Genomic DNA, 17,049 nt, shown 5'->3' on the forward strand with positions numbered 1-17,049 from the left:
AAGGAGCATTTAGTGCTTATGAGCACTTGAGTAGCACTCCAGTGTGACATCCCATCCAGTATATATGAAGCCTGACAATGTCTCCTGGCTGTCACTTGCTTGTGAGTGAAAGTCGCTCAGTCTTGTCTGACTCTTTGCAACCCCATGGACTATACAGTCCAAGGACTTCTCTAGGCCATACTGGCCTGGGTAGCCTTTCTCTTCTCCAGGGGATCTTCCCAACCCAAGGATCGAACCCAGGTCTCCCACATTGCAAGTGGATTCTTTACCAGTTGAGCCACAAGGAAAGCCCAAGAATATTAGAGTGGGGAGCCTATCCCTTCTCTAGCAGATCTTCCCAACCCAGGAATTGAACCAGGGTCCCCTGAAATGCAGGTGGATTCTTTACCAACTGGGCTATCAGGGAAGTCCCTGAGAACATGCTTATGCAACTGTATATCTAACCTTTCACTGTACAATTTGAAAACCGAGGTCCAAAAAGAGGCAAGTACTGACCCAGCGGCAGAGCTGCTGCTTGCTGCTCCAGCCAGTGAGGTCCTACAAGGCCTTCTAGAACTAACATCCAAAAAAGATGTCTTTTTCATTATAGGGGACTGGAATGCAAAAGTAGGAAGTCAAGAAACACCTGAGTAACAGGCAAATTTGGCCTTGGAATACCAAATGAAGCAGGGCAAAGGCTAATAGAGTTTTGCCAAGAGAACTCACTGGTCATAGCAAACGCCCTCTTCCAACAACACAAGAGAAGACTCTACACATGGACATCACCATATAGTCAACACCAAAATCAGATTGATTATATTGCCTGGAGACAAAGATGGAGAAGCTCTACACAGTCAGCAAAAACAAGACCAGGAGCTGACTGTGGCTCAGATCATGAACTCCTTATTGACAACTTCTGACTTAAATTGAAGAAAGTGGCAAAAACCACTAGACCATTCAGGTATGACCTAAATCAAATCCCTTACAGTGGAAGTGAGAAATAGATTTAAGGGACAAGATCTGATAGACAGAGTGCCTGATGAACTATGGACGGAGGTTCGTGACATTGTACAGGAGACAGGGAGCAAGATCATCCTCAAGAAAAGAAATGCAAAAAAGCAAAATGGCTGTCTGAAGAGGCCTTACAAATAGCTGTGAAAAGAAGAGGAGTAAACCACAAAGGAGAAAAGGAAAGATAAACCCATCTGAATGCAGAGTTCCAAAGAATAGCAAGAAGAGATAAGAAAGCCTTCGTTAGTGATCAATGCAAAGAAATAGAGGAAAATAATAGAATGGGAAAGACTAGAGATCTCTTCAAGAAAACTGGAGATACCAAGGGAACATTTCATGCAAAGATGGGCTCAATAAAGGACAGAAATGGTATGGACCTAACAGAAGCAGAAGATATTAAGAAGAGGTGGCAGGATACACAGAACTGTACAAAAAAGATCTTCACAACCCAGATAATCAAAATGGTGTGATCACTCATCTAGAGCCAGACATCCTGGAATGTGAAGTCAAGTGGGCCTTAGAAAGCATCACGATGAACAAAGCCAGTGGAGGTGATGGAATTCCAGTTGAGCTCTTTTAAATCCTAAAAGATGATGCTGTGAAAGTGCTGCACCCAATATGCCAACAAATTTGGAAAACTCAGCAGTGGCCACAGGACTGGGACAGGTCAGTTTTCATTCCAATGCCAAAGAAAGGCAATGCCAAAGAATTCTCAAACTACCGCACAGTTGCACTCATCTCACATGCTGACAAAGTAATGCTCAAAATTCTCTGAGCCAGGCTTCAACAGTACGTGAACCATGAACTTCCAGATGTTCAAGCTGGTTTTAGAAAAAGCAGAGGAACCAGAGATCAAATTGCCAACATCTTCTGGATAATCGAAAAAGCAAGAGAGTTCCAGAAAAAACATCTATTTCTGCTTTACTGACTATGCCAAAGCCTTTGACTGTGTGGATCACAAGAAACTGTGGAAAATTCTGAAAGAGATGGGAATACCAGACCTCCTGACCTGCCTCTTGAAAAATTTGTATGCAGGTCAAGAAGCAACAGTTAGAACTGGACATGGAACAACAGACTGCTTCCAAATAGGAAAAGGAGTACGTCAAGGCTGTATATTGTCACCCTGCTTATTTAACTTCTATGCAGAGTACATCATGAGAAACACTGGGCTAGATGAAGCATAAGCTGGAATCAAGATTGCCAGGAGAAATATCAATAACCTCAGATATGCAGATGACACCACCCTTATGGCAGAAAGTGAAGAGGAGCTAAAAAGCCTCTTGATGAAAGTGAAAGAGGAAAGTGAAAAAGTTGTCTTAAAACTCAACATTCAGAAAACGAAGATCATGGCATCTGGTCCCATCACTTCATGGGAAATAGATGGAGAAACACTGGAAACAGTGGCTGACTTTATTTTCTTGGGCTCCAAAATCACTGCAGATGGTGACTGTAGCCATGAAATAAAAAGACGTTTGCTCCTTTGCAAAACAGTTATGACCAACCTAGATAGCATATTGAAAAGCAGAGACATTACTTTGCCAACAAAGATCCATCTAGTCCAGGCTATGGTTTTTCCAGTAGTCATGTATGGATGTGAGAGTTGGACTATAAAGAAAGCTGAGCGTCAAAGAATTGATGCTTTTGAACTGTGGTGTTGGAGAAGACTCTTGAAAGTCCCTTGGACTGCAAGGAGATCCAACCAGTCCATCCTAAAGGAGATCAGTCCTGGGTGTTCATTGGAAGGACTGATGTTGAAGCTGAAACTCCAATACTTTGGCCACGTAATGTGAAAAACTGACTCACTGGAAAAGACCCTGATGCTAGGAAAGGTTGAAGGCAGGAGAAGAAGGGGATGATAGAGGATCAGATGGTTGGATGGCATCACCGACTCAATGGACTTGAGTTTGGGTAAACTCCAGGAGTTGGTGATGGACAGAGAGGCCTGGTGTGCTGCGGTTAATGGGGTCGCAAAGAGTCGGACATGACTGAGCGACTGAACTGAACTGAACTGAACTGACCCAGACTCTAGGAGGTGGTAAGAGTTCAGATTAGCAAGTATTACAGTTTTGTGTAGGCCAGCGCTCAGCCCACAACATGAACAAATGAAAGCTCAAAAGTCCTAGGGAGAATGCGACCCATGTCATCTCCATTTGTGCTCAGTGTCCTCTGTGCATCCACACATCCATCCATCCCATGTACACCTCTGTGTACCCACAGGTGCACAGAAGCATGCAAACTGGGTGTGTGGTTAAATAAAGGCAGACGCTGGAGAATAGTAACAACAGGGAAAGAAGAAAGGTTGGGGGTAGCTTTGGAATGGGGCAGTGGCATCTGTTTTCCTAGCTACATGCTCACAGTCCCAGAGATAGGAAGAGGAATTCTTAAGGTTCCTGGGGATCTGTGTTGTCCAGGACATTCTTGGTCCAGGCTCAATAGGATAGGACTTGTGTTCTGCAGTTCACCCGTATTAGCACCTGAAACTGTAAGCCCATACTCCCTAGTAGACAGTGGTTACGGGAGAGAAGGCCTTGGTATCTTTCTGTGTAAATAGGGGTGCTTAAAGTGGGTGAACCCAGGGGTTTCACATGCTCATAGATTGTCTCTTGACCTTGGCTCTTAACTGAATTTCTCTTGCTGTGCTCAACCCTCACCACCTACACCTTTGACCATTTGGCAGGAGGCACCCAAACATAACCCAGGGCAGCCCAATGCAGGCCAGGGCACAAATGTGATCCCCCTGGCAATACCAATCACCAATCTGTGACCCACTGTGCTCTGAAGTCTTTGGAAAAATGCTTCCTACTACCAGGAGGTTTTTAGAGCTGACAGTTCCGGTTTAGGGATAGAGAAGAGTATACTACAACTCTGTAGATCAAAGTCTGGGATCCAGGGAAAAGACTCCTCCTTGTTGGACCCTCGGGGTCTTCATCTGAATATATGAGGATATAATTGTTTCAGGTAAGGTGATGCTTTATGAAGAAAGAGGACACCTCACAGATGGACAGAAAAGTGGGAAAAGGAAGCTCCTAAAGTTGATTGCACTTGGAGCCTGTAGATTCTACTCCTTTGCCCTTATAAGGAGAGCCACCGACTTAAGGACACCCAAGCAAAGGTGCCAGCTTGTCTGGTGGTGTTCCTGTCTGGGCTTGTATTTCTAGCACTGGCCACCAAGAGGCAGGCAGCATGCTATGCCATTGGTGCCCACTAAGCTTCACAGGAGGAACTGGTGCAGAAAGAGTGTATGTGTCCCCCTGTTTCAGAAATAACTAGATTTGATTGAAAGAGGGACCATAAGAAATGGAATCTTGAAAAAGAAACCTTACTTCCTCAGTCATAGGGTCCAAGCACCCACATTCGCTGCCTAATCAACTCACTTCACTGGAAGCACTGAAAAGAACAAGATGTTCAGTTGTATCCAAACATTCAGAGACTGGACTGAGAAAAGTCCAGAATGAGAGACTTTTCTGTTGCTATAGACTTTGGCTCAGCCCTCATCACCTACAACTCTGGCCATTTGGCAGGAGGCACCCAAACATAAGCCAAGGAAGCCCAATGAAGGCCAGGCCACACATGTAATCACCCTGACGACACCAATCCCCTTTTTCTTCATTGTGTGCATGTGTTGGGGTTGTAGTAGCAGAGGATGAAGGGACTGTCCTTCCTGGCCAAAGCAGGTTGTTAGTTGTTGGAAGCCTAGTGGATCTGTCACGTTGATACCCCAGGCCATAGCTGGCAGGATGAGACGATGAGTGCTGGGGACCAAGTTCAGCTAACGCATATCTTAATCCTGAGCCTCAGAGGATTCACCTGGTTCCCCTCGCTGGCCACAGGCAAGATGACTTTGAAAATGCCCCTACTGTCCTCTAATGGGGGAACAGAATTTGTCACGAGGGTGTCTCCCTGTGACAATGCCCTGTGACAATGTCCCAGGCACTGTCTTTGCAGAGCTCCACCCAGGAGATCTTTGAGAAGCTGGTCAAATGGTTTCAACTACTCCAAATTCTCATGCAAGGGGCAGGTACCAACAGGGGCAAAGACACCAACAACATCCAGTACTGGTCTAAGGTAAGAAAGGGACAGAGGTCTCTCCATAGTCAGGACCCAAAGATAACTGGGGTATTAAGCCTAAAACCCAGATTCAAATCTGGGGAGTTCCTTGAGGCCTTTTTAAGACTTTTCCATATGAGTGTCCCCCAGGACCACTCTCAAAGAATCTGGATCTCCTTTGCACCAGCTATATGGTAGTGTAGAAAGACACTTTTCACATATTTGTTGAAATAGTAAGGAATTATTTACTATTGTTTTTACTTTCCATGAGGCCATATATACCCTTGCATATTGCTACTGCTTTGATTTTTTTAGGTATACACCCTACGTATTCTAGCAGCCATCTGCTCCACTGCCTGGCAGACGTGTTCCAAGCCTTGCAAACCATCTCTTGGTAGGGACATACAAGGGTATGGGGTTAAGCTATTTTATAACTTTCTCTGAAACTTGTTATGTTACAGACATATCAAGTCATTGCAGGCCCAAGCGTTCAAGAGCTGTGTTTTGACTTGTCTTCAAATTACCCCATAAAGGAAGTCAGTCAATTGCTATAGCAATTCAGCCATTTAAAACAGAGGATATATATGTATACATACAGGTGATTCACTTTTGCTATACAGCAGAAAATAGTACAACCTTGTAAAGCAGTTAACTATACACCAAAAAATTTTTGAAAGTTAAATCACTGAATTTAATGCTGCTGAAACATCCAATAATATTAAAAGGCTAAATGTGTCTCGTCTTCTTTATTCATTCCCCTGTCAAGGGACATTTAGCTTGCTTCTATCCTAGCTCTTGTAACTAGTGCTGCAGTAAATATTGGGGTGCATATATCTTGTGGAATTATGGTTTTTCTCTGAGTATATGCCCATAAGTGGAATTAATGGGTCATATGGCAGTTCTATTTTTAGTTTTTTAGGGAAACTTCATGCTGTTCTCCATAGTGGCTGTATCAATTTACATTCCCAACCACAGTGTAAGGGGGTTCCCTTTTCTTCATAACAGCCCCCGCATTTATCATTTGTAGATTTTTTGATGATGGTCATTCTGGCTGGGGTGAGTTAATACCTCATTGTAGTTTTGATTTACATTTCTCTAATAGAGGATGTACTGTTTCGATTTTTTTTTCAAGTTTTTGAGTTTTGTTTTACATTTCTCTAATAGCTGACAAAGGTCAGTCTAGTCAAAGCTATGGTTTTTCCAGTAGTCATGTATGGATGTGAGAGTTGGACCATAAAGAAAGCTGAGCACTGAAGAATTGATGCTTTTGAACTGTGGTGTTGGAGAGGACTCTTGAGAGTCCCTTGGACTGCAAGGAGATAAATCCAGTCAATCCTAAAGGAAATCACCCCTGAATATTCATTGGAAGGACTGATGCTGAAGCTGAAACTCCAATACTTTGGCCACCTGATGTGAAGAATGGACTCACTGGGAAAGACCCTGATGCTGGGAAAGATTGAAAGCAGGAGGAGAAGAAGACAACAGAGGATGAGATGGTTGGATGGCATCACCGACTTAATGGACATAAGTTTGAGCAAGCTCCCAGAGTTGGTGATTGACAGGGAAGCCTGGCATGCTGCAGTTCATGGAGTTGCAAAGAGTCAGACATGACTGGGCGGCTGAACTGAATAGAGGATGAGATGGTTGGATGACATCATCAACACAATGGACTTGAGTTTGAGTAAACTCTGGGCAATGTGGAAGTGAAGGACTGGGAAGCCTGGCATGCTTCTGTCCATGGGGTCCCAGAGAGTCAGACACGACTTAGCCACTGAATAAGAACAATAATTAATGATATCGAAGAGCTTTTCATGTGCTTTTTGGCCATTTGTAATCTCCTTTGGAGAAATATCTATTTAGGTTTTCCACCCATTTTTTTTAATTTGGTTGTTAGGTTTTTGATATTGAGCTGCATGAGCTGTTTGTATATTTTGGAGATTGATCCCTTGCCAGTTGCTTTGCTTGCAAATATTTTCTCCCATTCTGAGGTTGTCTTTTACTCTTGTTAATGGTTTCCTTTGCTTTCCAAAAGCTTTCAGATTTAATTAGCCCCTGTTTGTTTATTTTTGTTTTTATTTTTGTTACTCTAGGAGATGGATCAAAAAAGATCTTGCTGGGATTCAAGTTAGAGACTGTCTGCCTATGCTTTCCTTATTAAGGATCTAAATACAAGGCCAGACATGCAGAACTCAATGATTCAATTCTGTTGCCATTTCATCGGTGCTGCGGGGACTATCTTAGACTCATCTTAATAGTCTGCATTAGTTTGCTAGACCTGACGTAACATAGAATCACAGACTGGAAAGGGCCCTGATGCTTACCGGTCAGGATATCAGGCTCTGTCTTTGTAGAACTCCATCCATGACATCTTAAACGAGCTGGTTGACAGGTTCAACCACTCCATCTCCTAAGACAATTGACAGGTGAATCAGGCCATCATCAACATCCAGTGCTGGTCTTAGGTAAGAATGGATGCAAAAGGGTCTTAACTCGCAGGAGCCAGAGACAATCAGGGTGGGCCTGAAACTTAGATTCAAACCTGACAACTCCCTGGGGCACTCTAAGGAATATGGCTTCCCCAGAGCCTCCTGCCTCACATCAGGAGCTAACCAAGCTCTGTGTATCTTGGAGAGGATGTCACGCCACCCATGCTTTGGACAGTTTTCATTTCTGACCTGTGTGATTTGAACAGTCATTTGAAGTTTTCTTCTTTTGTTTTCTCATATCTATAGTGGGACATTTCTTGATGATTCACTGCATAACGCTCTTAAAATGGGGGGTGTTATTGTTTCTCAGATAACAGAATGCATTAAAGGTACCAAGTGCTTATCACTCCCACCAAATCAAATTGTGCCTTTAAAACTAGAACCTTTTTCACAGTACATACTCATGTCTTTCCCTTGTACAAGTTCTTGAGGTGCTAGGAGTTTCTGGCCTCAGCTCCAGATCTTGATTCTCCTGGCAGCTCACGGTGAAGCTACTAACTACTGTCCCTCACCGTCTACCTGGTACGAAGAGGAGACAGCTTGGTCTCTGGATGAGACTTACACGGTGATGATCCTCAATGAAGGCAAGGTGAAGAAACTCATAGCGTCCCTGACACCAACCTTCTAGAGTAGAAACACCACCTATCTCACCACCTTCCTGTACTCCTGTGAGGGCTTCACCACTGCCCAACAGGTCCTGCACCAATAGTTAATTAGATGAGAGTCTGCCTCATTCATAGCCTCATGGTAAATCTGTGTCCTTGGAGTCTCATTACATCTCTCTGAGTTTCACTTTGTTCTTTGATACGTAGGGTGGTGAAAGGACAAACCTCATAAGGTTACTGTAGGAAAATGGCATAACCTATGGACACAACTCGGAGAAGGCGATGGCACCCTACTCCAGTACTCTTGCCTGGAAAATCCCATGGACGGAGGAGCCTGGTAGTCTGCAGTCCATGGAGTCGCTAAGAGTCAGACACAACTGAACAACTTCACTTTCATTTTTCACTTTCATGCATTGGAGAAGGAAATGGCAACCCACTCCAGTGTTCTTGCCTGGAGAATCCCAGGGACAGGGGAGCCTGGTGGGCTGCCGTCTATGGGGTTGCAGAGAGTTGGACACGACTGAAGCGATTTAGCAGCAGCAGCGGCGGCGGCATGGTAGGTGCTTACTTGCTACCTGGCTCTGCAGTGAAGCCTGCTGGTCATGACAGGGCATCTTCACGTCTATTACAGCTCTCCCAAATGAGGTTGCTTTCTGCCTCATCCCTCTCTGGCCTGCGGCCTTTCTGAGCTTGGAAAAGTTCATGGAAAGCAACTTGCTTTCTTATTTGAGATTCTGTCTAGCTACTCCTGGCCCTTATTCTTGATGTGGCCAGATTAGGGATCTCTGGGGATAGATAGAGGAGCCCCAAGTCCACTTGGATAACTGAAATGTTCTGACTGGGGTTTATTCATTCAACAAAACATATTAAGTATCTATGACATGCAGATATTTTTCTACATACTAAAATAATTCAATGAATGAAACAGACACAATTCCTGGGACCCAATTCTAGTCCAAGAGCTGGACCATCACTCTGGACACTGTAGCTGTCGTGCCCACAGTACATTAGATGTGATGCTCTTGCGGCTTCCTCTAGATATGGATGCATCTTCTTATATTCCCTGGTGGCTCAGACGGTAAAGCGTCTGCCTACAATGCGGGGACCCAGTTTCGATCCCTGGGTTGGGAAGATCCTCTGGTGAAGGAAACGGCAATCCACTCCAGTATTCTTGCCTGGAAAATCCCATGGACAGAGGAGTGTGGTAGGCTACAGTCCATGGGGTTGCAAAGAGTCGGACACGACTGAGCGACTTCACTCACTTTCCTGTATTCTGACTATGCTAATGAACCACAGAATCAACTTAAACTGTGAGCGGTCTTCAATAAACGCTGGAGAGGGTGTGGAGAGAAGAGAACCGTCTTGCACTATTGGCAGGAATGTCAATTGGTAGAGTCACTATGGGGAGCAGTATGGTTGTTATCTGTTGCTCAGTAGCTCAGTCGTGTCTGACTCTTTGCAACCTCGTGGACAGCAGCACACCACGCTTTCCTGTCCTTCACCATGTCCCGGAGCTCACCCAAACTCATGTCCATTAAGTCGGTGATGCCATCCGACCATCTCATCCTCTGTCGTCCCCTTCTCCTCCCATCTTCAATCTTTCCCAGCATCAGGGTCATTTCCAATGAGTCAGCTCCTCACATCAGGTGCCCAAAGTATTGGAGCTTCAGCTTCAGCATCAGTCCTTCCACTGAATATTCAGGGCTCATTTCCTTTAGGATTGACTGGTTGGATCTCCTTGCAGTCCAAGGGACTTTCAAGAGTCTTCTCCAACACCACAGTTCAAAAGCATCAGTTCTTTGGTGCTCAGCTTTCTTTATGGTCCAACTCTCACATCCATACATGACTACTGGAAAAACCATAGCTTTGACTATGTGGACCTTTATTGGCAAAGTGATGTCTCTGTTTTTTAATACACTGTCTAGGTTTATCATAGCTTTTCTTCCAAGAAGCAAGAGTCTTTTAATTTCATGGCTGCAGTCACCGTCTGTGATGATTTTGGAGCCCAAGAAAGCAAAATCTATCCCTGCTTCCACTTTCCCCCTTCAGTTTGCCATGAAGTGATGGGACCAGATGCCATGATTTTATTTAATAATTTTTTGAATGCTGAATTTCAAGCCAGCCTTTTCACTCTCCTCTTTCACTCCCATCAAGAGGCTCTTTAGTTCCTATTCACTTTCTGCTATTAGAGTGGTATCATCTGCATATCTGAGGATGCTGGCATTTCTGCAAGCAATCTTTATTTTTTTTGAACTTTGTATATTGTGATAGTTTCAGGGGGACAGCAAAGGGACTCAGCCATACATATACATGTCTCCATTCTTCCCCAAACCCCCCTCCCATCCAGCTGCGACATAACATTGAGCAGAGTTCCATGTGCTATACAGTAGGTCCTTGTTGGTTATCCATTTTAAATATAGCAGTGTGTACATGTCCATCTCTAAATCCCTCACTATCCCTTTCCCACAGGCAACCATAAGTTCATTCTCTAAGTCTGTGAGTCTCTTTCTGTTTTGTAATTAAGTTCATTTGTGTCTTTTTTCTTTTAGATTCCATGTGTAAAGGATGTCATACAATATTTTTCCTTCTCTGTTTGACTTAGTTCACCCTGTAGGATACTCTCTCAGTTAGTCAATGTTGCTACAAATGGGATTATTTAATTATTTTTAATGGCTGAGTGATATTCCATTGTAAATATGTATCACATCTTCCTTACCCATTCCTCTGCTGCTGGCATTTAGGCTGCTTCCACCTCTTGGCTGTTGTAAATGATGCTGGAGTGACACGTGGGGTGCATGTATCCTTTCGGATCATGTCTTTCTCTGGATATTTGCCCAGGAGTGGGATTGCAGGGTCAGATGGTAGATCTAGTTCTAGTTTTTTAAGGGACTTCCAGACCATTCTCCACAGTGACTGTTCCAATCTACATACACTCAATAGAAGGGTTCCCTTCTCTCCACACCCTCTCCGGCATTTATTGTTTGTGGATTTTTTGATGATAGCCATTCTGGCTGGTGTGAGGTGATATCTCATTGTAGTTTTGATTTGCATTTCTCTAGTAATCAGTGATGTTGAATGTGTTTTCATATACCTCTTGGCCATCCATATGTCTTCTTTGGGGAAACGTTGACTTAGGTCTTTTGCCCATTTTCAGGGGCAGGAGGCGGGGTGGGGCTTCCCTGATAGCTCAGTTGGTAAAGAATCTGCCTGCAATGCAGGAGACCCTGGTTCAATTCTTGGGTTGGGAAGATCCCCTAGAGAAGGGGAAAGGCTACCCACTCCAGTGTTCTTGGGCTTTCCTTGTGGCTCAACTGGTAAAGTATCTGCCTGCAATGTGGGAGACCTGGGTTCGATCCCTGGATTGGGAAGATCCCCTGGAGATGGGAAAGGCTACCCACTCCAGTATTCTGGCCTGGAGAATTTTTGATTGGATTCTTTGTTTTGATGTTGTTAAGCATCATGAGCTGTTTGCAAATTTTGGAAACTAATCCCTTACTGATCACAACATCTGCAAATATTTTCTCCCAATCTTTCGGTTGTCTTTTCATTTTGCTTATTGCTTCCTTTGATATGTAAAAGCTTTTCAGCTTAGTAGTGAAGTCGCTCAGTCATGTCTGACTCTTTGCTACCCCGTGGAGTATAGCCCACCAGGCTCCTCCGCCCATGGGATTTTCCAGGCAAGAATACTGGAGTGGGTTGCCATTTCCTTCTCCAGAGGATCTTCCCAACCCAGGGATCGAACCCCGTCCTCCTGCATTGCAGATACATACTTTAACCTCTGAGCTTCCAGGGAAGACTTAGGTCCTATTTGTTTACTTTTGTTTTTATTTCCATTAATATGGGAAATGGATCCAGAAAAAGTTATTGCTGTGATTTATGTCAGAGAGTGTTCTGCCTATGTTTTCCTCCAGGAGTTTTATAGTTTCTGGCCTCATATTTAGGTCTTTAAACCATTTTGAGCTTATTTTTGTGTATGGAGTTAAAGAATAATCCAATTTCATTTTTTAATATGTTGCTGTCATTTTCCCAGCACCATTTGTTGAAGGGACTGTCTTTCCAACATTGTGCAGTCTTACTTGTCATAGATTAATTGACCATAGGTGCATTCTCCCAGCAGTCTTGATTCCAGCTTGCGATTCATCCAGCCCAGCATTTCACATGATGTATTCTGCATAGAAGTTAAATAAGTAGGGTGATAATATACAGCTTTGTCCTAACTTTCACAATTTGGAACCAGTCCATTGTTCCATGTACAGTTCTAACATTTGCTTCTTGACATGCATAAAGGTTTCTCAGGAGGCAGGAATGGTGGTCTGGTATTACCATCTCTTTAAGAATTTTTCACAGTCTGTTGTGACACACACAGTCAAAGGCTTTAGCATAATCAATGAAACAGAAGTAGATGTTATTCTGGAATTTCCTTGCTTGATCCATGATCCAAGGATTGCTGGCAGTTTGATCTCTGGTTCTTCTGCCTCTTTGAACCTGAGCTTGTACATCTGGAAGTTCTCAGTTCATGTACTGCTGAAGACTAGCTTGTGGGATTTTAAGCATATCCTTGCTAGCATGTGAAATGAGCATGATTGTATAATAGTTTCTTTGGCATAGCCTTTCTTTGGGATTGGATTGAAAACTGACCTTTTCCAGTCCTGCGGCCACTGCTAAGTTTTCCAAATTTGCTGACATATTGAATTTGTATTCCAAAGCCAAACTTGCCTGTTATTCTGGGTATCTTTTGCATTCCAATCCCCTGTGATGAAAAGGATATCCTTTTTGTTGTTAGTTCTAGAAGGTGTTGAAAGTCTTCATAGAACTAGTCAGCTTCAGCTTGTTTTCAATGGTGTTGGGGCATAGACTTGGATTACTCTGACGTAGAATTGTTTGCCTTGGAAATGGCTGAGATAGTTCTACAGTTTTTGATACTGCATCCAAGTACTGCATTCCAGACTCTTGTTGGCTGAGGGCTGCTCCATTTCTTCTAAGGGATCCATTTCTTCTAAGGGATTCTTGCCCACAGCAGTAGATATAATGGTCATCTGAATTAAATTCTCCCATTCTCATCCATTTTAGTCCACTGATTCCTAAGATGTCAGTGTTCACTCTTGCCACCTCCTGCTTGACTATGTTCAATTTACCTTGATTCATGGACCTAACATTCCAGATTCCTATGCAATATTGTTCTTTACAGCATCAGACTTTACTTTCACCACCAGACACATCCACAGCTGAACATCATTCCTGCTTTGGCCCAACCCGTTCATTCTTTCTGGAGCTATTAGTAATCACCCTCTGCTCTTCCCCAGCATTCCCCAGTAGTATATTGGACATCTTCTGACCTGGGGGGCTCATCTTCTGGCACCTTATCTTTTTGCCGTTTCCACTGTTCATGGGCTTCTCCAGGCAAGAATACTGCAGTGAGTTGCCATTTCCTTCTCCTTTGGAACATGTTTTGTCAGAACTCTTCACTCTGACCCATCTGTCCTGGGTAGACCTGCATGGCATGGCTCATAGTTTCACTGAGTTATGCAAGCCCCTTCACCACAACAAAGCTGTGATCCATGAAGGGTTCCCAGTGTGTAGCTGCTCATAAATGATTTGAGGGGCCTGTAATACTGCCTCTCCACAGCTTGCGTTACAGCTGCCTTATAAGTGGTATTCCAAGGGTGACCTGAAGTGAAAATCGTTCAGGAGACATGGGAAAGCAAGTGTCCCATATAGCAAAGGACTGTGTCTCTTCAAACCTGGATGATGAAGATTTTATATACAGTGATATTTCTCTCTACAGAACTTAAGGTCAATCTTGTAGCTGGTTTGAGATACCAGCAAGATTTCTGGTTCCACAGATGAAAGAGAGCAACTGTAGTCACGTTAGTGTTCAGAAGACAGGGGAACTTAAAGCCTTTTGGTGTGTTGGGACAGGCTTTTTTCCTACAAAATGGAAATTCTTATTTTTTTAAATGAGAAATAATAGAAATATACTATATTATATCCCTGAAATATATTATATCCCTGAAAGAGCTCTAACTTAGGCCTATTGGCTCTAACCCTTTAAGCCTTAAGGAAAGTTTCTGTCTTCCTAGTATTTTTCTGGGAGATCTTGATGTTCTCTACACAGCCTCAAAATGAGAATGGAACCCAAGCCCTTTTCCAGCTACAAAGTAAAATGAGATTCTTAGATTATCCAGGTGTCCTCCGAAATACCCAGCAATGAGACCTTGTACAGTAGGTTTGGGAAGAAGACTACACAACGTCTGATTACTCCAGGGAATTTTCTCATAAACTCCTAAATGAGGTGTTTGTAAATGCTCCTAAGAACCTGACCGCAGCTTTGGTGGCTAAAAGCAAGTGAATATCAACATTTTTAGAAGGTAGGCTTCAGTCTGGGACCATTATATGGGAAAGACACTCACTTTGGTATTTTTGAAGGCTAAAGCACATCCTAAAGGAAATCAGCCCTGAATATTCATTGGAAGGACTGATGCTGAAGCTGAAACTCCAATACGTGGGCCACCTGATGTGAAAAACTGACTCATTTGAAAAGACCCTGATGATGGGAAAGATTGAAGGCGGAAGGAGAAGGGAGTGACAGAGGATGCGATGGTTGGATGGCATCGCTGACTTGATGGACATGAGTCTGAGTAGGCTCCGGGAGTTGGTGATGGACAGGGAGGCCTGGCGTGCTGCAGTCCATGGGGTCACAAAGAGTTGGACATGACTGAGCAACTGAGCTGAAAGCACATTAAGCGCTGTGTGTTTTCCTCAGATGAAAGATATAATAGACTTCTGAGTCACGTGCTGACATTTTCCTGAACCGTGTGCCACCACTTCAATATTTACACAAAAGTGAACCTGCTCTCTAAACTCAGCAATCTAAAACCCATTCAGAGGACATACTAAGGCAGGTGTCCCATGCAAGAAAGGAACGAGTCTCTCTAAATGTGACTGAAAAAAATAATTATACACAGAGATGTTTCTATGTACAGGATTTAGATAGAAAATCTAGGCTTACAGCTGGAGGTGAATGGTCTGTGACACCTGAAGCACTTCTGTTTTCAAAGGGAAATGAGCACCTGGAATCAGCTTTGTGTTTATTGGAAAGGTGGACTCAAAGCCTATCAGTGTGTTGGGACAGGCTTGTTTCACATTAAGTGGACTTTTTGCATGTGTTTTGTGTTTTTAAACAAGAATGTATACAAATGGAATGCATCATATCCCTGCAAGAGCTCTAACTTAGTTCTCTGGCTCTAGGCCCAAGCTTCTTAAGGAAAGTTCCTGTCTTCCTAGTGTTTCCCTGAGGGACCTTGACACTCCCCTCTATACGGCCCTCAAATTAGAATGGTAATCCAAGGCTCTTCCAGCTACAGAGTACAATGAGGTTCTCAGGTTATCCAGGAGTTGGCTTAAACACCCAGCTCTGAAGAATTTGTACTATAGGAGTTCTAGCAGTTTTATCAGAGGGTTACACAATATGTGATTACTTTAGGGACTACTCTGATCAACTTTTATTTTATTTTTTTTTTCCCATTCTTTCCAAATTTTATTCAAAAAAAAAAAAAAAGGGAGAGGGTGATTAAGATGTCCATAAAGAGTAATCATTATTACAATATTCACCTGGACAGAAATAACAAGGACCCAATTCAGTTGGTACCATCCTATTTTCCCACTGGACAAGTTAAAAAAGTCAAAGCTTTCTCAAAGTGGAAGAGTAGGACAGCCTTTACACTGAAATGATGCCCCAAATGAGTTATAAAATCCCTGATTTTGTCTTCTATTTATCCTTTTCTTCCTGTTCTTTTTCTTTCTTCTCACGCTCAGCTTTAGCTTCTTCTTCCTCGTGTTTTTTGATCAACTGTTCCACTTCTTTTTGTTTGAGAACTCTGATGACGGTCTTTCCATTCTCTCTTGTTAGTGTGGCAATTTCCACTTTTTCAGTAGAGAGCTTACTAACATCCATGGTCTTATTTAGGACTTTGATAGCTAAAGCAAGTGCTGACTTCAAAGTCATTTCTCCTTCTTTGTAGTCTTCTTTTAACATTGATACAGCTGCAGCACTATTATTTCCAATGCATGTGGCTTTCCAACCTCCATAATTTCCACTAGGATCACTCTGATAGAGCTGGAAGCCATAGTGCTTATCCCAGCCAATGTAAAGCAATGAAACACTGAAAGGACGTTTTCCTCCAAACTGTGTATAAGCTTGTTTGATGTCACACAGTGCTGTGACCAACTGCTCACAAGGAATTGGCTCCTGATAGTGTAATAAATACCTTTGCGCAATGAGCCTCAGTTCATTGGTGAGAACATTAGCATCAGAAGTTATGCCTGCCACACTACAGGCCATATCCTCATTTAGTTTATAAATTTTTTCAGAAAAAAAGACTTCATCAAGAAGCTTGTGGATGTTGCGTCTCTCTGCTGCAAGCAGAACACCATCGTTTGCTAAAATTCCCAAACAGGTGCCTGTGTGTCCAATAGCTTCCATGGCATATTCAACTTGGTACAAGTGACCTTCTGGAGAAAATATAGTGGTCCTGGAGTCATATCTTCGAGACATGTTTTCTTAGGTTTATGATAATTCCGGAGGGAAGACGCTGAAGAGTGGAGACTAACACCGAGCACCTTTCTCCGCGGGAGAGACACGACAGTGCCCGAGAATCCGCTGCTACTATCTGATCAACTTTTAAATGAATGTTTGTTAATGTTCCTCTGACCCTGATCACAGCTTCAGTTGCTGAAGACAGTTGGTAATCAAAGCCTGTCATGAGTATGCTCTAGTTCTGGACACTTTTATAGGAAGGGCAGTTTGGTCATCTTCTAAGCTGTGGCTATGTCAAGCACAACGAGCTTTGCTAGGGGGAAAGATATACTTGACTTCAGAGGCATGTATTGACTTGTACCATGGACATGGAAGTCTAGGTATC

At 43.2% G+C, this 17,049-nt stretch overlaps 1 protein-coding gene across 1 annotated transcript; it reads right to left on the reverse strand.

The window, feature by feature from the left end:
• Nucleotides 1-15,877: 15,877 nt before the first annotated feature.
• Nucleotides 15,878-16,785, reverse strand: LOC138082582 (proteasome subunit alpha type-4-like). The gene is made up of 2 exons (XM_068975805.1): nucleotides 16,637-16,785; nucleotides 15,878-16,543 (listed from the first exon to the last, which is right to left on the reverse strand). Exons 1-2 carry the CDS (start codon nucleotides 16,680-16,682, stop codon nucleotides 15,897-15,899), a joined length of 693 nt encoding a protein of 230 aa, XP_068831906.1. The 5' UTR covers nucleotides 16,683-16,785; the 3' UTR covers nucleotides 15,878-15,896.
• Between the last annotated feature and the right edge of the window lie 264 nt (nucleotides 16,786-17,049).

The sequence above is a fragment of the Capricornis sumatraensis genome, chromosome 1, assembly GCF_032405125.1.
Source record: "Capricornis sumatraensis isolate serow.1 chromosome 1, serow.2, whole genome shotgun sequence".
Lineage (NCBI taxonomy): Eukaryota > Metazoa > Chordata > Mammalia > Artiodactyla > Bovidae > Capricornis > Capricornis sumatraensis.

What these genes read in the sequence shown, in the direction of transcription:
- LOC138082582 (XM_068975805.1), bottom strand. Translation starts at nt 16,682, where the DNA reads ATGTCTCGAAGATATGACTCCAGGACCACTATATTTTCTCCAGAAG. An exon ending in CACTATATTTTCTCCAGAAG is followed by an intron (nt 16,544 to 16,636) that starts GTCACTTGTACC and finishes TTCTGCTTGCAG; the next exon opens with CAGAGAGACGCAACATCCAC.